At 33.3% G+C, this 25,449-nt stretch overlaps 1 protein-coding gene across 1 annotated transcript; it reads right to left on the bottom strand.

The window, feature by feature from the left end:
- Positions 1 to 10,561: 10,561 nt before the first annotated feature.
- LOC120125085 (probable membrane-associated kinase regulator 5) lies at positions 10,562 to 12,145 on the bottom strand. The gene is made up of 3 exons (XM_039143576.1): positions 11,129 to 12,145; positions 10,988 to 11,053; positions 10,562 to 10,913 (listed from the first exon to the last, which is right to left on the bottom strand). The coding sequence occupies exons 1-3, from the start codon at positions 11,949 to 11,951 to the stop codon at positions 10,804 to 10,806; spliced, it is 999 nt and encodes a 332-aa protein (XP_038999507.1). The 5' UTR covers positions 11,952 to 12,145; the 3' UTR covers positions 10,562 to 10,803.
- Between the last annotated feature and the right edge of the window lie 13,304 nt (positions 12,146 to 25,449).

Here is a 25,449-nt window from a genome sequence, read left to right as displayed (position 1 = left end):
GACAGTTTTGTTCTGATTCTGAATACATCTTCCAGTTGTGATTGGAGTAGTATTCACTATACTCTTTATATTGCCCACTGCTTCACTTGTCCTCAGAACATCTGATACAAATGTTTGGGGTTTCTTTAGAGTTACATTTTTCCCATTCATTATTAAACCTGTGGGCCAGTCTCGAATTACCTCTCTTTTAATTTTTTTTTTCTCATTTTTAGCATCAGAGAAGTATCAGGAGTTGAATCTGTCCTACATACTTCATATTCCTCAATTTTGCCCTTTTTCTTTTCAATAACTTCTACTGTATGATCTTCATTTACCTTGACTTGTTAACTTTATTTTGGGGTTTGAATCTCAATTGTTTGATCAAAATGGACTGACTGTTAACATCCACTCTTATGATTTTATGAACTAAAAGGTCTTGAACTTGTCGTTTGAAGTTACCGCAATTCTCGATGGAGTGTCCTCGGATTCCAGCATGATATTCACAAAAGACTTTCTCATTATACCATATCGGGTAAGGATGCAACAAAGGATTAGCCTGACATGGGCCAATAAGATGGGCTTTGAGTAACTTATGATATAACTTGCTGCATGAAACTGAAGGAAACTTAGGTAGAATTTCCCCTGACATCATTGTCACATTACAATTGTTTACTTTGCTTTCTTGTGACTGACGATCTAGATGTTTGCTTTGTTTAGCTTTCTTTAATGGCACTGAAATTTCTTCCATGCTTTGCTTCAACTTGATATTTGTCGCATTTTCTGGGGTCATACCCGATTTTTGGAGATTTATCGAATTTCCACATTCCCTGACAAAGTTCTGGTCATTTGTTTCCATTGTATCAGCTACATCTTTCATAATCCTATTCAAATCTTTCACAACAGGATCCTCTAAGGGTTTATCTCCATGGATTACAATATTCACCAGGTCCATCAATTTGGTCAGTTTTCCTTTGAATCATCCTGGAACTTTTTTACTTGATCAGACATCTTTTGTTGTGTCTTGATAAATTGCTCTTGCAATTTCTCGATTCTACCAACCCTTGCTAAAATCTCATTCATGGCTATTATCCTTTTTTAGGAAGACCAAGTTAACTCCACTTTGATTTCAAAAATTCTTTCATGGAATTCTCCATGAATTATTTCAGTTGTAATGATTAAATGCATGTAAAATAATTTGAAATAAAAATATAATTATGCAAAAGCAAAAATGAAAATATAAATATAAACATAAAAATGAAAAAAAATACAAAAGCAAACATAAAAGTATAAATGAAAACACAAAGATACAAAATGCAAATGCATGTATGAAAAGGTGTTACTCAAGAGTGATCATCTTAGAACAGATTTCATTGAACACAAAAGTTTCCATGCATCAAACAAAACTTTTACATGTAGGGGACAACTTTCAGTCCTAACTTCAACAAAACTTTACATATAGGGGATAACTTTCCCTCCTAACTTCTCTAAAGCCAAGTCAGTTTCCATTCATGCTCAAAAGTTGTCGGGACTACGGCTTCTTCCACGCCATTCTCTTTTCCCTTAATCTTTTGTGTCAATTCTCAGAGTTGCTCATTTTCCCTTGTAAGAGAACCTTTGTGTTCAAGAAGTTCTTGGACAAGATCTTCATATATGTTGCAGTTCTTTTTCAGTTTGGCGACCCCTGTTATCCACTCTTCTGGGGTGTTTTCTATGCCAGCATTTTGAAAGGCTTGACTGATCTTCTGGAAATCTTCATGCATGGTTTCCATTTTTGTGCTCAATTTCTTATTTTGATCCTTCAAATAACATGCTTGAGCTTCATAAAAACCTCTTCTATTCTGTGTGTCCCGACTGAAGCTCTTGTGTGCATAGATTGCTTCTATCCTTAGAGTTTCCTCAGGATGGTTTTCCTTGACTGCATCATATTTTGTTTGATCATAAAACTTTTTTTCCATTTATGAATTCATTCCAATTTGATGAACAGTCTTTCAAGTCAACTCCTTTTGGTTATGTCATGATCATGCAATGCAAACAAGTTAGAGCAAAATAACATGCATGTGAAAAAATAAAAATAAAATGGTTAGTACCAACTAATGGAAAGAAAAGATTCTATCTATCATGGTATATAAATATATCCTAACCGCATTCTTTCTAATTCCATGCTTTGTTTGGAAAAATTAAACTAACCTCATGATTACTAGTTCGCATGCATTTATTCAGAGAGAAAAATAATAAATTAAATAAATTAAAAGCTAGAGCTTATTTCTCATTTGTGTGCACCTATGGACAGGGTTTCAACATTGTCTTAAATTGGTTGAACTTCTAAGGTTTATTATATGAAGGATTTCGGTTCTAAGAGTAAAGGTACTCGAACTGTCCTTGTTGGTACCCCCTTGGGCTGCCAAACCCTAAATCCTAATCCATTACAGACTTAAGCGGATTGAGTTCAATTCGAGGGGACACATTTCTCTATGCCTGACACGAAGAATAAATTCTCATGAAGACATAGAGCATATGAACCCCGAAAGTTACTTGCTAGGTCTGACACAGAGAATAAATTCTCACGAAGACGTCGCTTTCACTCCCACTTAAAAGGGAAAAGCTTGATTATAAAACTTATGTTATGCAATGCACGTATTGTGTGTGAGGAGAAATATTCAAACCTTTGACAAACAAATAAAAATGAAATTTAATATCTAGAAATGAAATAAAGACAATTAATAAAAAAAATAAAAAAAGTGTGAAAATCATAAATAATAAAAATTTTGAAAGAAAATAATTATAAATTAAATAAATATGAATTTTTAATATTAATTGATAGAGACAATTTATAATTAATTTCAAAGCTTGACCAAATCCTCAGCAGAGTCGCCAAGCTGTCGTAATTGGTTTTCGCCCGGGCACGAAATTTTTACTTGGCGGGAAAAGTGATGTGTGAATAAATGGTTTTTTTTAAATGTTTTGGGAGTCGTCATCAGCCTTTTGGATCAGGTAGGTCAAATACCTAAAAATTATCTTTTAAAAGAGTCTTTAAGAAAACATCAGTTAAAAGATAAACTGGTATGTGTTTTAACCAAAAATTCGTTCTTTTTAATAATAAAAAGGGATTCATGGTCGATTACGTTTGGGGAAGGATTAGCACCCCCACAATGCCCAAAATTGGTACTTATTAATTATAAATTGTCTCTATTATTAGAAATTTAAATATTCAAATATGTATTTAATTTATAATCTTGTTATTTCAAAATAATTTTATTTTTATAAATAAGATATTTATTTATTTAGAAATACCAGAAAAAGACTTCTAGGTACTTTAAGACAGCTCTTTTCTTAGTATTAAAAATTAATAAATCATTTATCTAAAAATAAAAAATAGATTAATATATATAATTTATAAAAGTAAAATATTTATTTATTTAAAATATCAGAAAATGGACATCCAGCTGCTTTAAGACTGTCTTTTCTTAATATTGAAAAATAAATATATATATTAAAATATTATTTTTTAAAAGTAATTTATAAAATTAAATTTACAAATAGGATTTTAATAAAAAAATATAATAAATTATTGAATATGACTAAATAATAATAATAACAATAATGATTAAAGGAATAATTTAAACATATTGAAATTGAAATGATAATAATATAAATTAAATTGCAATTAAACATAAAAATAAATAAAACAATGAAAAAAAAAGAAAATTAAAATTATAGGATTAAAATATAAGATAAATAAATTAATAGACAAAATGAAAATTATATAAAACAAACAGTGACAAATATATAAAATATAAAACCTAAAGATCCTAATTTTAATTATTAAAAAAAATATGTACTAACAGTGTAATTTACCCTCAATATTAATTATCCGGGTTAAAATAAATTTTATTAAAATTAACAGGGACTAAATAAAGTATTTACCATAAATATGTAAGTATAATAATAGTGACTAAATTATATATTAAATAAAACTATAAAGCCGAATTGAAATAATTAGAAGTTGATTTTAGTGACTGAAATATAAAGTTACAAAACTAGGATGGCTACACACGTGATTCTTCCCAGATGGAAATTACACAGAAGTTCCTTCCCAAAACGACGTAGTTTTGAGAAGGGTATAAATAGACCTTAAATAGCCTAAAATTCACAAAATTCCTCATTTCTTCATTTTTCTTCTCTCTCTAAAGAGATAGAAGCTCTCACTTCTCTCTAAACTTAGCCACCGGTCGACCACCGCCGGTCATCGACTGGTTACCACCGGTTACTATTTCGACTACCGCCGATCACTATTTCGGCCATCGATCACTATTCAGGGTGGTCAGAAAATATAAAAATACCCCCAAATCGTAGATCGAAACACCCTAAAGCCGATTTCGGCCTCCGTTTTTCCTAAAAACTCAGAATTTTCTAGATCTAAATTTATACCTTCGATATTTTGGTTTTCCGATGACCGTGGTAAGCTCTCTCCTTCCTTTTCCTTTCAGTTTTTTACTGCTGGTGGTAGATTGGTTCTCTTGCTTCTTTCCTCTTTTTTTCTTTTTTTTCTTTGTATGTAAATCGAGTCCTTTTATAGGGCTCGTTGATGTTCTCCTCGGTGGATCTATCAAAGGAGGGTCCTCGGTGAGTCACCGGATTGCAATGTATGCGGCTCTCCTTGAGAATTCTAGAGGCTTTGGTGGCGTGTCAGAAGATAACTGGGGAACATGACGGCGGAGCAGTTCAGAGTGGTTAAAGGCGGCGTCGGAATAGACCCTAGGGTTCACCAACCCTAGGGTTTCTGCTGGATCTTCTTTGGACCGTTGGATCTCTTTAGATCCAACGGATGAGATTGCTGGCGGCTGAGATAATGTAAAAAACCCTAGATGGGTGTTGGGTCGGGTCTGGATCTGGGCTTTCGGGTTTTGGATATGGGCCTCCGGGTTCTGGATCTGGGGTTGGACTTTAATAACTGGGCCTATAAAATTAATTGTAATTTTTATTATTTTTTTATAATAATAATAAATAGGACAAAAACTTAGTGTTTACAATACGGATGGGGCCTTTGATGATATTCGTCGTATTGTTGTTGTTGATGTTATAGCTCGTGATTGGGAAGGACATGTTATTGGTAGTCTTGCTCAAACATCTATTGGTTTCTTTGAAGCTGGATTTGCGTAATTTCATGTGCTTCTTGCTGGTTTATGGCTTGCATGTGATAAACGGTGGGAGGATGCTCAATTTGAAACTGATTCGTTAATGCTTGTGCACAAGATCACTAGGCCCACAGAGGATATTTCTATGCTTGGTACATTTTGTCAGGGGAACTCGTGCTATTTTCCAATCTAAGCCTAGATTCCATATTACCTTTACTTCTCGTTCTTGTAATATTGATGCTCACAAGTTAGCTAGTTGGGTAATTAGAACTATTGGTTCTTTGTTTTTTTGATTAGGTTTGTCCCGAGATAATTTCCAGTGACATTATGTTTGATGTATTGGATTCTTGATATATGGTAGTTGGGCATTCTTTTCTCCTTATTAGATTTAGAATAAGTTTTTAATGAGGTCCTTATTGGTTTATTTTTTAAAAAAAAACTACTTTCCCCAGACCACATCTGGTAAGAACACACCACTAAATGTACTGTGAGAATGAACATTCAAAGAAAATATGATTTCTTTTTTTACTGAAACTTTACACAATAAATATGCATTGTCAACCTCCATACCTATGCGCAACAACTTATTTCATGTTGCAAGCATCCTTAAGATACCTAACCAAGTTACAACAACATGCTTTGACACATGAAATGGGAATCATACCAACTTATGCCATGAGACCTTTTCATTTTTAGTCCTGATTTCTGATCAAGTCAATCGCGTGCTCAAAGGCTTAGTACCACCACCAATAAAAAGGGGTTGAGTTTCCCTACGAAACGATAGAATCTTTTTCAAACACCAGCTCATGAAATTCTTCAAATCACACCCTTGATACTAGATTGAAGGTTTCTAAAATTCACTTGATGTTGATCTAAGAAAAAAATTAGTTTAGCCTTTCACTTTCATTTCTTTATAATTTTGTAACAAAGTGCAAAAAAAATATAAAAATAAATAAACTGAAGTAGAATCATCCTCAAATGCCGACGAGTTTACCAATAATTATAGGAATATCTTTATTTCTATAATTAATCTAATGTCATCCCAAAACTTTTTATCCCAACATCCATTTCCTCTAATTTTACCTTTATATAGATTATAAATGGAAGTGTCAACGTCAAAAAAAAGGGTAAACTATACAAATGGTCACTAAAGTTTAAGTAAGTTTTTTTTTCCATTGAAGTTTCAAAAGTTACAAAATGATTACTAACGTTATCGTTTTATAACAAATCGATCATTTGACCATTAACCGCCATTATACCAGTCACAGAAGGATGATGTGGCACGTTTTTTTTGGCTTGTCTGGCACCATTTGTCTATGTCAGACCAGGATTGATCGACCATTTGACTAAAATAAAAAAAAAATTCAATGAGGATTTGAATTTTGTAAACCCTAATTTCAAAAAATGGGGGCAAGCAATCTTTTCATCAATGTCATCAGAATGAAAGCATGGATGCCCACATTATTTAAGTTAAAACAACAGCGAATACTACACATATTCCTCTATGTATCTTGGCTTTGATTCTTTACTCACATTCGGATCACCGGATTCAACAACCTCTTCTGGACTAAATAGAAGAGTGAAGATTGTTACCCTCTTCTAAGTTCTAACCACTTGGCATGATTCTCGTTGAACTCCAAAAGCTTTATCCGAGCCGCCAATGTGAGTTCCTCGGTGTACGGGGATGTTCTTACCATGGTGAGTAAATCCCGACTGAATCTCGAGTCGAGTATTTGTTAGGAATTGGCAACCAACTCGAAACATGGATACTCCGGGAAATGATCTTCGATGAATCATCTTCTCTTGACACGGAGTAGAAAAAAAAAAACCTGCCACCCGTTCCAAGCATCCTAGCAGAAAAGTCAATCAAGTTGTTGCAAGGTCGAACAACGTAGACATTGCATGACCGTTAGAACTCGCCAGGAGATTCTTCTACAGAATATTACTTTAGGGTCACAAGTTAAATATCATAAGTATATAAATAATGCACATTTCTCCCACTAGCCACTGCCTATTTTCTTTTGCAACTTATTTACATGATTTTATTTACCTTATTACCTAATGAAAAAGATAATCTAACTTTTTGTCTTATATTAGATGAACGAACTCCTAGACAAGTAATCAAAAGTTCATAAGAAAATCACATGGTCGTCCTATAATCTCTTTGCTTCAAAATATTTTTGAAACATATCTTGCTTCAGCTACCCCATCTTGCAATGCCCCTGCGAATTTCACTTTACTAAGCTTCAACTTGATATTCAATCTTTACATAACATTACTTTCGACCACTTTAAGCCTGAAGGATTGACCACCAAGCCGTTCACAGTTAACACTATGTAACCACATAGTTTTGATCATTAAGTTAAGAAAACAAAACCAAAAATAATACCCTCGAAAATCAGCAGGACAAGTATCCATATATTGAAGAAACAAGCAAACAGTGTGTCAAAACACAATACTAAACTTGAGAAAATTGTTAGTGACCATACGTGAAAAGTAAGTAAAAAAGACCCATTTGTCATTACTGTAAGTAAATTTTAGTTTCTATATTGGCAGCTAAAGCTAATATTTACTAATGATGCTTAGCAGCTTAAGCAAGTTCAAACTTCTTCCCCCTTCCTTCAAACACTCAAGATAGGATTAAACATGTCTAGTTCTCCAAGGAGCAAAAAAAATGAAAGAGCTTTCCATCCGTTCTACGACACCGTCTTGGCTCTGGATCAGTGTTAATGAGAACCAAAGATGAAAAGCTCCCCATCCCACTGTCGCAACATCATTAAAACAAATGTGTCAATAAAACAGATTAACAAAGCAACAAGATACCAAAAGTGGCGTTGAATATCACGACAAAGTTCAGCAGGTAAGCCATAGAAGATGGCTTCTTCATCAACTCCACGAGAAGCCATAGAAGATGGCTTCTTCATCAACTCCACGGGAAGCCATAGAACTCCAAGGGTAGTTGACGATGGCTCATCCACTCCAGTGTCCCTGTGCTTAAGTTCAATTCTTCAAATTGCTCCTTTTTTGAAATTAGGGTTTATAAATTGAAATCCTCTTAAAATTGTTTGTTTATTATTTCATTCAAATGGTCGGTCAATCCTAGTCTAACATAGACAAATGATGCCATCCAAGTCAAGTAAACGTGGCACATCATCCTTCTGTGACTGGTATATTGGCGGTTAACGGCTGAGTGACCGATTTGTTATAAAACGATAATATTAATAACCGTTTTGTAACTTTTGAAACTTATTGTGGAAACCAAAATTTTAGTGACAATTTTTGTAGTTTATCCAAAGAATGATTGGTTCGTGTGTTAATCAAATGGGTTTAACCGGCCCATTGAAAGTAATATCACCTTTCCCGATGGCCCAAAAAGATGAAAAATGTACAAAATTCAGAAAAAGAGACTCATTATGTTGCAATGGGTAGAAAGAGAATCATAATGTTGTAGATAGATGTAAACAAAACTCGACTCAATTTGACTTGAAAAAATTAATATTTTTTTTTTATTTTGAGTTATTAGAGTCAACTCAAATTATAAATTCAGTTTAGAGTTCAAGTCGAGTTGAAATTTTGAATTTTCGAGTTACTCGAAAAACTAAAAATTTGATTACGTATTTTGATAGTTTTACGATTTAGTCATTGATTTCATTATTTTTTCAATTATTCCACCATTTTAAGTCTATTTTTTTACAAAATTGAACCACATGCTCCTAAACCATAGTAGAATACATGTGTATTTTCAATTCCTCTTTTTAATAACAAATTTTTTATTTTTCAATTTAGTCTTTCAATTTTTCATAATGTTCTTCTTACTTCAACTCGTCATTTATTTTAAGTCCGTTTTTTACAAAATTTGATCCTCATGCTCCTAAACCATAGTAGAATACATGTGTACTTTCAATTCCTCTTTTTGATAATAATTTTTTTATTTTTTTATTTAGTCCTTCAAGTTTTCATAATCTCCTTGTTCCTTCAATTTTTCATTTATTTTAAGTTCGTTTTTTACCAAATTTAAACTACATGCTCATATATCATAATATATTATCTATGTAACTTCAATTTTTATTTTTTACTAAAGATGCACTCTCTTTTTTATTTAATCCCTTAACTTTGCATTTTACTCAATTTGGTCTTTTTGACTACAATTGTTTGCAAATTATTTATTCTCATCAATTCTTTGACTCATTTATACTCTCATCAATATTTTACCCTCAAAATAATTTCTTTAAAATATAATATTACAATATATTTCATAATTTTAGATTGTATTTGATATATTAAATAACTATATAATATGAAAGAATATATATATATATATATATATATATTATATGGTTAGATAAAGTAAAAAAAATGAAACAAACCATTGTCATAATATTATAAATAATTATAATAAAATTAGTATAGAAACTCGACTAATTCGACTCGATTCAAAAAAATTTCAAGTTATATTCGAGTTGTAAAATACGACTCGTCAACTCGAAATCTTTTTACTCGACTCAATTGAATATACCCCTAGTTGCAGACACAACCTAATGAAAGACAAATCCAAACTAAGAAAACATGTGCTGGGGAGGATGTAATGTTTCCTAACAATGATACTAATATTGAGAAAATGGGTCCATCAGGATCCCCAAATTTTCAACATCCATCGTGGCCTAATGCAGATGCAGGTAAACGCCACCCGCAATGTTACATCACGCTTCAACAAGAGAGGGAGACACATGAACAGCACAAGAAACAACCCAAATTTATGGTGCTTCAACCCATGAAACTCTTATATTCGAGATTTATTTTTTTTATCTTGGCCGTTGATGGTACGAATTAGCTGACCCTATTCTCATATGTAATGGGATGGGGGGAGATAAGGTAGTAGGTTGTGCCCCCAATGTCAGGTTGAGAGTAACTTCGGTGGAAGACCTCCGGCAATCAAAATTATAAATTGCCTACCGTGAGACTCGATCACACGATTATAAAATTAAAAGGAGCTCTACCAACTGAGCTAATATTATTATTAAAAAGTTCAAAACTTTGGAAAGAAATGAACTGCTTTTTTACCGTTCAAAAGTACTTTCTAAAACAAGGGTGAAACTTCTGAGACATCATCATGTGATAGGACCCCCTTTCATTTCGTTTCAAAGTGAGTTTAAACTTTTAAACAAAGACCCACTATTTAAAATTTGTACATGACTGGTTTTATTGTTCATATTTTGTATCAATCATCACAAACTGGGATCATCATTAAAATGCAGTGACCACCAAAACCAGTTGAATGTTCCCTTTCCATCCATTGTCCCACCATTTCCCTTTCCCACCTAATATTGGCTTAATCAGCCCAGAAACTGAAAGAAACAAGAAAATGGAGAAAACTGTTATGTCATCTCAGGTTCTTCGAATCTGGAAATGGTTACATCTTTTGATATGAACAGCTTACCTTTCAAAGGTAACATAATTCTTAAACTGCAGAAATACAAGATCAGAACACACCCATATATAGGGTTACTTTCAATTTCTTCATAATTGCACATCACCTTTACAAGTGAACCTACTCGACTACTTCTCATCATGGCTAACAATCAAACAACAATCCTAGCCTCTCTAAATTCTATTTTCCTCTTCAATATTCCTTTTTTTTTACATTATCATGATAATGATAACAAAAATCAAAATTTTGTTTCTGGATTTTCTAGTAGTTCAGGTGCTGAATGAGAGTTCTTTCTTTGCTGGATATTCTTGCAGAATCCATCAGTTTCTCGTATGAAGAATTGCTTGTTGCTCTTGACAGAAGAGAAGAATCTGAAGGAAATAAAAAGTTTAGTTTATTTCTAACACTCAATTTAGTGTAAATACTAGTTAGAAATTTAGGATACCTGTAGAAGATGCGTTGCTTAACTTCTGTGAAGAATCACTTGTACATCTTGACAACCTTGAAGATTCTGCAGACCAAATTCCAGATCAAACCCAAAGCTTGTGATTAATCTAAAACAGACTTGATTGACTGTAATTAGTACCTCTTGATGAATTCAAAGATTTCTTGCAATGCAAAATGGCGCTTTGGATCCCATCGTGTTGCAGCAGCAGCGAATCATCTCTCCTACTAATGGGCGATGATGATGCTGCCGAGGTTGATCTGCTCTTTCCCAATTGCTTGCAAACCCCCGTGTGTTTATTCTTGGCTGAAAATACCGATGCCGGAGAACTCACCGGAGATGACACCGGCAAGTCACCAGAAACATTTATCTTGTCGCTTAGACTGTTCTTTCTGGAGGCTTTTACGTACAACGGTTTGAATTTATTCAAGTATTTTTGCATCAGACCCTTCAACAATCTCTTTGAGGAATCATCTGACAACGATTCCTCTGTTTTCCTTTGGGATTTCCGGCGACTGTTTTCAAGCTTTGGGGGTTCTGTAGGAGGTCCGATCAACACAGATTTGCTGGACATGAATGTGGAATTGGAATTTGCCACTGACTTGGACTTCCTCAAAGTAAAGACTCGAAATTTCGGAGTTGATTTTAAAGAAGCCATCGGAGATTGTGGCTTGGAGCTTGCCTCGATGGGGATTATCTTTCTCTTGGATAAGTTATCACCGGGAGACAGAGAACGAGTTTGGTCTTCCTTGGACTCAAATCTTTTCTCGCCATTAACGCCGTGCAAAGGAAGCTCCAAATCGAAGAAAGAGTCATCCCCTTCATCCAACTCATGATCTGAACCAATCACGGCCTTTGGAATCTCGGTTGCGGTGCCGTTGTTACCACGACACGGTTGAGCTCGATTCTCCCTGTAACCGCCATTGCTTGGTTTCCAGAACCTGGTGAAATTGAGAGCTTCCATGGCTATGGAAAGCAAGGAAGGAGATAACGAAACAATCTTTGGCGAAAGTCGAAGATGGTGAGTGAAATTAAGGTTTGTAATTTCAGATTCCGATGGGACTTGCTTTTGAACGGTGTATATATTGTAGGTATGGTTGTTTTTACTTGAAAAAGAAATACTTATGGGAGTGAAAGAGAGAGAACGCTTTGCAAAAAAAAAAAAATGCAATGCAGTAACTGGGGGGGGGGGGGGGCGGAAGTTGATAATTTTACGAATTTCCCATTGACGGAGCAGCCCGAGGATTTGTCTGCTAAGTTATTTTCAACCCAACACGCATTCCCCATCACCACCCTTCTTTTTTCTTTCCTATCATTCATCTCCATTTTACTGTTCCAATTCAATTTTGTGATTTTTAAGGGTAATCTATATCTTTAGTCACCCAATTATCTTTTCACTCTTATTCAGGTCACTGAAAATTAAATATATTCAATTTAAAAATAAAACGCTCAAATTACTTCTATTTTGATCCGTCTAACTTATTTTAGAGTTAATTGCATCATATGTCCTTAAACTATGATCTTCATTTTAAATTAGTCCTTAAACTTTTAAACATTCTAATTTCATCTCAACCTATGACTCTTATTCTAAATTCATCCTTGAACTTTTGAACATTTCAATTTCATCTCCAAACTATGAATCCCATTCTAAATTGGTCCTCAAAACTTTTAGATCTTCCAATTTCATCCCCAATTTCATCCAAATATGTAATCCATTTCAACATAGTTTAACCTAAATTTTACCTTTTTTCAAACATATAATAATATAACTTGTCCTAGTGATTTTATTAACAAGAGATATGATTAGTATATACGTAATTTACGATAAATCGAAATATTCAAAAAGTCTTAGGATCAATTTAGAATGAAGATCATAATTTAAGCATGAGAATGAAATGTTCAAAAGTTTGAGGACTAATTTAGAATGATTGTCACAATTTAAGGATGAAATTAAAATGTTCAAAAGTTTAAGGACCAAATTGAAATGAAGGTCATAGATTGGGGGTGTATGGTACAATTAACTCCTTATTTTATTAATAATTTTTATATATGATATACTTTTTTATTATTTTTGCCACATTAGAATAGAAAAAAAAAAACAAGATTAAAACCCAAAATCATACCTCAAATCCTATACACAAACCTCACATGTTTAAAGCACAATCATTGAATTGCAACCCCAACATTAAATACCAAATAACAAACCCGAATCCCCAAATAATACATTAGGGATCCAAAACTGTAACCCATTAACATCCAAATCACATCATCCAAAAACTCAAAATTACAACTCTTAAATTCCAAGTTGTTACATAAAGCCCCCAAAATACATCATCCTAAACCCCAAATTGTAACTCACAAACCCTAAAGTATAAAATTCAAACTCCAAATCACAATCCTTAAACTCCAAGCATAATGCCTAAACCCTAAATTACAATCCATAAAGTCTAACATTAAAACGCCCAAGCCTTAAATCACAAAACAAGCTCTAAATCACAACCTTCGAACCTTAACACACAAACCCTAAATCACAAACCACATCAACAACCATTGTCGAAGCTTCGAGGTAAATTAGGGGTTTGAATGGGTATGCATTAGAGTATATGATTTTAGATATAATTTAAGGCTTTGAAAGGATTTTATTTTAAAAACATTTGGTATTAAAAATATTAATAAAAATAGATAAATATAATAATAATAATAATAATAATAATAATAATAATAATAATAATAATAATAATAATAATAATGATGATAATGATAATGATAATGATAATAATAATAATCATAATAATAATAATAATAATAATAATAATAATAATAATAATAATAATTCATATCATCAGGGAGTAATCAAAATAGGAACAATTTAAAAGTTCGATGATTAAATTAAAAATATTTAAACTTAAATGACTAAAATAGGAATAAGAATATATTTGAGTGACGAAGTGTAAAATTTAACCCCTTTTATTAAACTCTAAAATTTTCAAACTCGACTCAAACTCGAAATCATGAATTGAAACTCGTAAAAGCTCGAAAAAAAAACTTAAACTTAACTCGATTAAAGCCTCAAACTCAAACTCGAACCCGAACCTTAAATACATGCAAATAAATGTTAATATTATTAATAATTTATTTTTTTTTAAAATAAAATCTTAATATATTATATTTTCGAACTACTCACGAGCTTTTCAATTCGAGTATCAAGTATCTCGTTTCGGCTCGTTAATAACTCGAGTCGAGCTCTAGCTCGAGTCTAGTCCATTCGAATCGAGTATTTATCTAGTTTTAACTGAGTCGATCTCGAGTAGCTCGCGATCTATCTCATCTCATTTACGGCACTAATTAAACCTAAGTCTTTGAAAATGATATACCTGGCATCTTATTACTATATTAAACTTAAAAATATATGATGTTTTCAGTAAAAAGTAATATTTATATTAACCTGTATTTAAATTTATCATATTTATAACACCCTAAATCAATGTTTTTTTCCTATTCTCTTATAAAATTTCTCTAAATTTATCAATGTTTTTTATGATTTCATTAGACGTCACGTTTGGTGTATTATTCCAACCAAAAAATCATTGAATCGAGGTTTAATCGATTAAGAAAATTCAATTGGGAAATTGTGGGGGCAATTCGTTTGTGGGTGGTTCTGAAGTCGACTCATCGTTTTATAAAATGTTGGAGATTAAACACCACTATTTTATTCAAAGTCCAAGTCTTCAATTTTTTATTTTATTTTTTTAAATTATGGTTTGTTTTTCCTACACAACATTTGCCCGTTTTCAGCAATTTCAAGCACAACGGGCATTTATCATACACCTTGAAACTTAACTTACCCAATAAGTAATTGAATTCTTAAACTTCAAAAACAAAATTCATGTTCACAATTATCGAACTCCCACGTCCTGCAGAGGTAGATATGAATACATGAACTATTGACATTAATGATCAACTATTAATCATCCTTTTTTCTTTTGAAATCCTTGGAATTTATGGAATTTCAGTCAAGCTCGTCAATCATTATCGATGGTAATATTTAGGTTGAGTGGCTTTAGTCGGTTTATGTCTTTCGATTTGGATAGAAAATTATAATCGTTGATCAATAATTAGATGACGATTTATTAAAACAATGATTTTTTTTTTTGATAAATTTTGTATAAGGCATGGTGGTAGCAACTTCAAGCATGGAGATGTCATTATGTTTTCCTTTTGATATTATTGTTTTGCTAATAGCTTGTGTCTACGATTCAATGAATTTCCGATGGATTGTTTCAAACTGAGTCAGGGAGTACTCTTTTTCTTCAATAAGTTTAGAGAAGTTTTCAGAGGTTTACGATCTAGGAATAGAGGTGTATGAACAAATATTTAATAAAATATTTTTGCCCATAAAAATAAAACAAAAAATTATAATCCATGATCGTAATTAGATAACGATTGATTGATGTTCAGATCTCCTGTTTTAAAGAGAAGAAATATGTAGAGATGATGATTCTTTAGATCTCTCTTAGTCTTGACAAAAAGATTTTATAGTGATCATCAATGATGATATCAGATAAAGGATCATAATGATTACTTGTAGGTTGATATACCTAAGAAATACAACTAATTAACAATAGATTTTGCTCTGGTCAGATCACGTGAGTATCTCCAAAGTCATTTCAAATGGTCATGGCTTCCTGAGAGGTGCATGGCTCTTGAGACCTGTGTTCGGAGATGTTTTCCTATGCTTCAACAACGAAGAAATTATCTGGAAACAATATTATCCCCTTGAAATTTGAATTTTTTTATGTTAAATTTTCATTTATTTTAGTAATAGGGTTTAATCCTAAAATTTTATTTATGTCTAACACAATTATTTTCTCATTAATATATATATGTATATCTTCAAAAATAATTTTAGATCCACAACTATTTAGGGATCTTAATTGTACGTAAAAAGATTAATGGGGTTGGTTCAAGTAATAAACAGATTGATATCACTTAAGCAAGGTCTTAGGTTTGAGTCCTTGTGTATGTAGAAAATCCCCACTAAGAGTGTACCACCCTAAACCAATACGACACACAGTCGACCAATTAGAATGCCATAGTGAACCACTGGAAGGGCTAACCCAAAATTTTTCTCAATTTATTAATCAAAACAACCCTATTAAAAGCCATTTCATATAAATAAATTCATCCATGAAGTGTAAAAACGTTTTACATCGGGGATCTCATAAAATAAATGTATAAAAATATACAGAGCAACGCTTCAATTAAAGTTGCAACTCGATTATACAAAAAATGGGTCTACAAATATACATGCCCTCTAAAGGAATAACTTGAGACGTACTCTGCTCGGAATCTTAGTTTGGATCTCGACTGCTCAAAAAAGATCTTCAAATGTCCTCCTACTAACCTGCGTAAGGAAACAAATTCCAAACGCTGAGCTCACTAGCCCAGTGCCACACTAACAACTAAACCATTTTAAAAGTGTTCACTAAATGCTAAAGCTATCAACTGTAATGAAATAATGAGTATACTCATATACTGCACTCTCTACTCTAGGGTAGACATCATGGTGTGTCTGAGGGTTTTGCATCTCAGAGCTCACGCACCCCTCTAGTCTACAGAGGATGAGGCCCGTATTCTCTACATCGGACACAACACCTTCGACTAACCCACCCCTCGCAAGTGTCAGTCCTTGGCCTTAGTTAGTCAGTTTGAAGTGTCTCGCCCATTACCTAAAGATATCCAGACTGATTCTATTGCTCGATACTAGTATCATTTACTAAAGTGACCTAGGTGTCTTGATCATTTCCCGAGTGTTCAAACAAGGCTAGTTTTATGTCACTAATTTATCTCATTTCTAATGTACTTAAGCAATATCATATTTGAGAGAAATTAGAGCTTTTGGGAAACCTCATTTTCCTATTAAGATCTCTTGGATATTAAAACCCAAGAAAGTACCTTGGTATCGATACTGTCCTTTCAGTGTCGATACTACCTCTTAAGTATCGATACTCCACTCAAGGTATCGATACCCTAGTGTTAATTTCTATTGAAAAAGAATGAGAAGTATTGATACTCCTATAGGGAGTATTGATACTCTACCCTTGGTATCGATACTCGTATCAATACTCTAGTATCGATACCCCTAGAGTATCGATACAAAAAATGTACATTGGAAAAATAGTTTCGATACCAACCCCTTGGGTCTCGAAACCGGGACCTCAGTATCAATACTCCTTCAAGGGGTATCGATATTGCCCTTATAAACTCTTTTGATTTTTGACCTCTTATAAGAACAATTTTAGTATTGTTTTTTCGATATCGACACTCCCATTTGAGAATACCCTATTTGGGCACGAAATTGACACTCAAACCCACCCAAATTGTCCCATTGAGGTCCCCAATCATTAATTAAATCTTATGTGATAAAAAATGGTCATAAATAAGGCTTTAAGACATGTTAAAACTTTATAAAACATGGAATCTACCATGAAAATGTTCAGCATGCTTCAAACTCAACTATTAAGCTATAATGCATTTCTAATAACCTACAAATGGTATATGAAGCAGTTGTGAATGTGTTACCTAGGTTCTTTGGTTTCCAGAATTATTCTCCAATCACCCAAGAGACAATTTCTCTTTTCCCCTTGTCCTTGAGCTCTCTCCCACTTTTTTCACTAACCAAGGGTAAGAAAAGGAATTACTAACTCAACTATGTTTTTGGATTGAAGTTAAAAACACTTCCTATAACTTGAATCCACTCAAAACAAGCTAGAATCCATAGATTCTCTTAAACGTCTCTAAAATCCATTTTTTGAAACTAAGTCTAAAACTTGAGAAATGGGGCTTGAATTGAAACTCTTTGATTGAAGATTAACATTCTTACCTTATCTAAACCCAACTAGGCTTGGAATTCTTAAAGTTTTCACTTGGAAGAGGAAGAATAAGAGAAGAAAGATGAGATGAAGAGGAAGAGTGTTTGGTGAGTGTTAAGGGGGAGTGGGTACATGAAAACATAAAATAGGGAAGGGGTTTTTAGCTTTCAAATAAACAAGGGGTAAATTACACTTTTGGTCCCATTCCTTTTAATCTTTTAATAAACTCAACCAAAATTCTATAAACTGGGCCCAACTTATGCCCACTTCTAAAATAACTAAGTCCAAACTATTCTAATGGGTCCTTTGGGCTCAAATTATGGGGCTCGAGTTGACCCGACCTACTAACCCAAGATTCGGGGTGTTACATGGAGACTCACCCATCAAAGCTATATGAGCGACCCGAGTCGGTCCAGATTAGTCAAGGCAAAACCTTAGAACTAGAGGGCAACCCAAAAAAAAATTCTACATAAAGAGGATCTTAACCTTGATGAATTTTGTTGAAGAGTTTCAACTACATTTCCACTTCTAATTAGAACATGCATGTGCCATGGAATGGAAGAAACGGAGTTCAGAGGTGTTCTCTTACAGGAGGAGTTGCTGCAGAAAACAATAACGAGGGAGTTCAAAAGGAGGAGAGAATAAATGGCAAAAAACATAAAGAAAAGGAAAAAATAAGTAAGGGGAGAATACTTTATGGTCAGACATTAGGTTGGTTTACAAGGCAAAGGCAAAGGCAGTGGGCACGCTTCTAATGCCTTTACCTATCAAGTCTTACCCCAAAAGGTTTGACTTTCTGAGATGGATAACCCTACTCTTCTTCTTTTACGACCAATGTCTCAATGAAAAAGAGAAGCCAACTCCCCCCAAATAAAATAAAGTCGCCTCTACCTTATTACCTTTGGAATACCACTCTCTCTTTTCTTTTCCTATAAAGCAGTTTTAAAAAATACAAAGCATCACATTCACCATTTCTTTTTTCCACTGCTCTTGGATGGTATCCTAGGTACTCTCTTATATCTATTTTCTCAACCAGCAAGTAAATGAAATACTGCTCATTATAGTTTAGGGTGATTGAGATTCGACTAAAAAAATCAATTTTTTATTCGAATCGACGTTAAAAAATTCGAATGGACTTGGCTTGATTCCACTCGACTCGACTCCAAAAAAAATTAAATAAAATTTGAGTTATAAAATAAGATTTGAATAATTTGAATTTTTAGTAATTAGTGGATTAATTTTCAAGTTCGAATCGAGTCTTTCAACTCTGCATGAAATATGTAAACCGCATCTGAAAAAAATAAGAAGAAGTATATATGTATATCGTATATAGCTATAAAAAGATATTAAAATTGGAATTAATTAGTATCGTAACATTATAAATATTTGCAATTAAATTTAAACATAAATTCAAACAACTCAAATCAACTTGAATTTTTTTAAATAAAGTTTAAATTATAAAAAATAAATTTGCAACTCATGTAAATCGAATTTTTTTCATTCGATTTGACTCGACTCAATAAAATATCCATTTTTAATTATTATGATTATCAAACAGAGAATTGATTCATGTTATAACAGACGAGAATGCAAGAAAGCTTGATTGAATTAATGCTTCTTGTTACCATTTAACGTAGAAGATTACAAGGCTTATATACAAGCTAAAAAAATAATAACTGACTAAACTAACTCCTAACTAACTTGAACAAATAACCAGCTATTACTCTAATACCCCCTTAAGATAGGACTGTTGCATGAATATTAAGAAGGCCCAGCTTGACGACAAAAGAACTATACATGGGTGGGCGAAGGGTCTTGGTAAATATCTCAGCAAGCAGGTCAGAAGATCTCACATGAAACAATTTCAAAAAACAGCTTTCACCTTGTCTCGTACAAAATGGAAATCGAGCTCGATGTGCTTAGTCCGTTCATGGAAGACCTTATTCGTGGCAAGATGTATAGCAACTTGACTATCGCAAAACATACCAACATTGGCAATTGGAATATTGAAGGATGACAACAATGAAGCAAGCCCGACCAGCTAGCAAGTAACAGTGGCCATTGCACGGTATTCGACTTCGCACGAAGATCTGCTGAAAGTCACTTGTTTCTTGGACGTCCATGAAAGAAGAAAATTACCAAGATACGTGCAGAAGCCCGTTGTAGATCGCCTCGTATCTAGGCAAGACCAATAATCAGAGTCCAAAAAGGCACTCAAACGTAGAGTGGAATTAGCTGGGAAAAACATACCAAGACTAGGAGTCTGTTTAATGTAGGCTAGCAGGTGTCTCAAGGCCGAAAAATGAGGTAGTCGAGGAGATGAAACAAATTGGCTCAGCAGGTTCACTGTGAGAACAATGTCAGGCCTTGTGTTGTGAGGTATAATAGTCGACCTATCAGTCTTCGATATTCCTGAGGATCGGCCAATGATTCTCCCTCAGTGGCACTCAACTTTAAACCTTGTGGCATAGGCGACTCAACTGGTTTCTTGCCCAAACAACCAGTGTCTTCTAACAATTTCAATGCATATTTCCTATGAGATATAGAAATACCATTGTTATTACGTGCAACCTCAAAGACCAAGAAATAACGTAATGGTCCTAAGACTTTTAGCTTGAATTATTGTTGCAAAAAAACTTGTGTTGCAGCCAACATCTGCTCATCTTTACCAGCTAGAACAATGTCATTCACATACACCAAAAGGGCAATAAAATCATCACCAGACCCCTTTGTGAATAATGAATGTTCAAATGGTGATTTCTTAAAACCAAATTGCAAAACCACTGAAGAAAATGTTGCAAACTAATGCTGAGACGCCAGCTTGAGACCGTAAATAGATTTATTCAACTTGCAAACCATATTCGATCCCTTCAAGTCATTGCGATATCCAAGAGGCAATTTCGTGTAGACTTCTTCCTCCAGGCTACCATTTAAAAAGGCGTTGTTAACGTCCAATTGGAGAAGATGCCATCCACGTGCTGCTGCTGCTGTGAGTAGTAATCTAAAATAAGTCATCTCGGAAACCAGAGAAAAGTGTTCAAAAAACAATGCCTTCAACCTGTGTAAAACCCTTAGCCATCAGGCTAGTCTTGTATCGATCAATCGAGCCACCAAACTTATGTTTAACTCTATAAACCCATTTACAGTTGATTCGCTTTTTGCCTTCAGGTAAAGACACTACTGACTAGGTTTCCAAAGATTCCATAGCTCGTAGTTCCTCGTTCATGGCACTACAACAAAACATGTTTTTAACGATATTTTTATGCGCCTCTAAAAACCCTTGTGGCAGAAAAACGCTACCAAAAGCGCCGCAAAAGGTAGCAACATTTTTCGTATACAAACGCCGCTAAAGGTTATAATTTTTAGTGTCGTTGTTTTTATAAACGCCGCTAAAGGTTACGATATTTAGTAGAATTGTTGAAAAATGCTATATATCTTTTCTTTTGTGGTGTTTGTAAAAAAACGCCGCTAAATATTATGACATATAGTGGCATTTGTTCCCAAAAACACCGGTAAAAGTCATGACATATAGCGACATTTGTAAATTTAAAACGCCACTATTGACTATGTCCATTGGTATTTTGTATAAAATCCGCAAATGATATAGAACTCTGGTGGCGTTTTTTTTAAAACGTCGGTATTGAGTATGTATTTAGTGGCGTTTGTTATATAAACGTCGCTAATTAACACATGTTTTGCTGACGATGTTTTCTACTCTTTTGTTACCCAAATTTAAATTTTTAACCTGTAGCAATATCTAATAAACATGACATCTATAACAACAAACTTGAAATCCATAATAATAAATCAAACTTTACATTAAAGTAAAATATAATGTAGTTCAACATTGTTAACTAGAATGAACAAAGCATATATCTAAAATAAGACCTAAGATGGTGGACAATAAGGTTGATTTTTTCGTATCATCTGCATCATAGCTTCAAGTCGATTTTCAAAGTCTTGACATTTTCGCTGATATGTTGCTTCTCTTTATGCTTTGCTCGCTTCATTTTCTGCCTTCATGTGAGCTATTTTTTGATCCACTTCAGCCAACTGTTGTTTTAAACGACTAAAAAACTAATTGGGAAGACTGACTTTGTGATGACATATACAGAGATGAACTGGATCCAAAATATTTTGTGGGAGTAACGAATGATCCTTGACAGCGAACCCGACCATATCTTTCAGGACCCAAAACTTCATTAATAACTTGATTTTTGATGTCATTTGCACTAACAATACCATGAATTGAAGCCGTAGGTTCATACACCACCCTTTTATCCTTCAATTTTTCCTAATAATCAATTAAATAATTATTTTAAATAAGAATGTCATACTATAGATATAAATATGACATAATTCAAATCTTGTGTCCAATAAATGTACCATAATTTATACAGCTTCATCAATCATAGAAGTGACATCCTTTTTTGTATGTTTCATGTCGAATAGCTTTATTCATCCAACTTTACAACCATACATATTTTCTTACAATGTAAAATAAAAATTAAGTATTGCAAAAAATTAATTCTTTAGATTTTTTGTCTACATTGAGAATGATTCTGATAATATTCTCACAAACATTCTTCTCAATGTGCATTCCATCAAGATTATGTCTCAAAATGTGATCCTTCAAATAAGGCAACTCGAATAAAATAATCCTCTTTTTCCACAAATGTACCTCATTTGGATCATCCTCTTCATCAGACTCATCATCATTTTGTTGGTCAACATCACAATCATACACATGCTTTGCCTTTTTATTTGATCGTGTATTCGGTAGTTGATTAATCTTTCCATAAGTAAACTTTATATATTTCAACATGGAGAAGATATCAGACCTAGTTGTTTGCTCATGAGCTTTTCGAAACTCTTCAGTACCATCAAACATATTCTTTTGACTTCTAAATCTATGATTTTCAACTAACCACCGACAATGTCCCATATAAGATAACTTATTTCCATTAAACAACCACTTTGAACATATTTGTGCAGCACAACAAGGACAAGCATAACGACTTTTGGTACTCCAACCAGATAAATTTGCATATGCATGGAAATCATTAATTATCCATAATAAATTTGTGCGTAAATTAAAGTTCTATTTCTTTAACACATCATATGTTTCAACCCCTTCCCATAACTGTTTTAACTCTTCAATAAGAGGTTGCATATAAATATCAATACCATTTTTGGGATCTTTCTCGCCAGATATTATCATGGATAAGATAAAAGATGTTTGTTTTATGCAAATCTACGGAGGCAAATTGTATGAAACAAGTGTAACAGGCCAAGTACTATACGAAGAACTCATGATTTTAAAATGATTAAACCCATCAGATGCAAGACCGAGCTTGACATTTCGAGGATCTCTTGTAAAACTTGCGAACTTGTTGTCAAATGACTTCTAAGCTAAACAATCAACAGGATGCCGTAATAATCCGGCATTGGTTATTCCTTCATGATGCCACCTTATAGACTCAGTAGTCTTTGAGGACATAAAAAGTCTTTGAAGCCTAGGTATGAGAGGAAATATCGCAGAATTTTTACCGATTTCTTTATTGATCGTATTTCAACTTTATCCTCACTCACATTTTTTGCGTCTCTTGTCATCAATTGAGATTTTCCGCATACATGACAAGTCTCCTAATTTTTTATCACCCCAATACAATATACAATCAGTCGGACAACTATGAATTTTCTCATAACCAAGACCCAAATTTTTTATAATTTTCTTCATATCTTTGCATGATTAAGGGATTTTTGCAAAAGGAAATATTTCTCCTATAAACTGTAATAATTGTGTAAAAGAGTTACCAGTCCACCCTTCCAAGCATTTTAAGTGGAAAAGAAGAATGCATAAATAGAGATTTGAATATTTTGATCCCTCATAAAGTTGTTCATTCATTTCATTAAGAAACTTGTAAAACTTCGCCACTTCTCCATTTGGCTCTTCAACACATCCACTTCTTCCCATCTCAGTGAAATCATTAACATTATTATCACAATCATTTTCTCTAACAGATTGATGATGACTGTGCATATTAAATGAATCCACAACATACCTTTCATGTCATCTTCTCTAACAAATCGATTATGAGAATTAGAAGGATAAGTTGAATAAATCGTGGAAGAAGATCTATTATATGTTAACTCTCCATGAAATATCCATTTTCTATAGCCCTAAACAAAGCCAAAAACAACTAGATGCTCCTAGACAACTTCACAAATGTGTCAGTTAATGTTAGCACACTTCTTACAAGGGCAAAGAATTATATTCTCTTCGCTTTCATTCACAAAAGCTAAATTTAGAAAAGTTTATACTCCATTTAGATATTTGTCACCCTTGACAAATCCATCCAACTCCTATCCATTTCGTATTTCTAGAATATCAATTTCTTATAGTAATTGCTAATATTATAGAGAAAGTAAGCAACTAAATATAATGTTGTCTTAGACTGATTCAATGTACAATAAGGTCCATACCATTGTGCTTCGCCCCACACCCCAGTCGAGATTAGTTCAGCTTGAGGACCTCTACAATCACATTAATCCCCCTTTTTTCTCAATTTTTTTTTTCGTCAGGCGGATTGCATTGTCAACTTTTGAAGTCGAGCCAAGACAAAACTCAGATCATAAAACTCTAACATTTAACGACAAGTAATATTACCTCTACCAACTAACACAAATTATTAGAATAACTATATGGGTATTTTGTTCATTTCTTGCTCTTATGCCTAATAAAAGCACTTAGTCTCAGTTCTAAACAAGGTTCAGTATTACAAGAACAATAATACACTTCAAACAACTAAGCTCCAAATATTACAAATCAAACATGTCTATGATTTCTTTGGATCTACTATGGTAACATTAAAGGATAGATGATTCCTTTCGATTAAACCAAGTAAATTACCATATGCTAATTTACTTAACTTTGTACTCAAAATCCACTTTCGGAAGAATTCATGGGCTAAACATTTATGCTATAACCTATACATTTACCTGAAAGTATAATTCGAGGCCTCTAGTTTCTCATTCAACAACCACTAAAAACCAAAGGTAGAAAATTCTCATACCTTTTACAGTAAACCTTATTAATTTCCAAACCAACATATGACAAGTCATAAAAACCTTGAGACAAATCGAGCTAAACTTAGACCAAAACTCACTCCTTACACACTTAAATATCCTCCAATAAACCCATACCAAAATACTAGAGTATCAAAACAGGCCGCATGAATCATTTACAAAAATAGTAGAGACCAAACAAAGTTGAAATAGCACACATAACACCTTATAAGATGCAAGGTAGCAATCCACAAGCCTAAACGTCAGGCCAATTTCACATTCCATTTTTCCTATTGTTTATACCTATATAGGATATAACCTTTTTATCCACAGTTTTTCCCAATAAAGAAACATAAAGATTTGATCAAAAAGAGATTGTAGCCTATAAGATTAATCAACTAAACATGTAATCGAACACTTGGATATTAAAACATACGGTGAGTGTTTCAACCTTTAAGCTCTCTGAACCAGCCAGATCAACGAGGTTCTGTATGTATATGTAAAACATGAAAATATGAAAAT

Source organism: Hibiscus syriacus, unplaced genomic scaffold (genome assembly GCF_006381635.1).
Source record: "Hibiscus syriacus cultivar Baekdansim isolate YM2019G1 unplaced genomic scaffold, ASM638163v2 tig00110429_pilon, whole genome shotgun sequence".
Lineage (NCBI taxonomy): Eukaryota > Viridiplantae > Streptophyta > Magnoliopsida > Malvales > Malvaceae > Hibiscus > Hibiscus syriacus.
The sequence above is the reverse complement of the archived record's forward strand: the minus strand, read 5'-3'. Positions and strand labels throughout refer to the sequence as shown.

Excerpts from the sequence above, each read along its gene's own strand:
- LOC120125085 (XM_039143576.1), bottom strand. The coding sequence starts at position 11,951 with ATGGAAGCTCTCAATTTCACCAGGTTCTGGAAACCAAGCAATGGCGGT. Across the intron at positions 11,054-11,128 it reads ATCTTTGAATTCATCAAGAG|AATCTTCAAGGTTGTCAAGA; the intron begins GTACTAATTACA and ends TTTGGTCTGCAG. Across the intron at positions 10,914-10,987 it reads AAGCAACGCATCTTCTACAG|ATTCTTCTCTTCTGTCAAGA; the intron begins GTATCCTAAATT and ends TATTTCCTTCAG.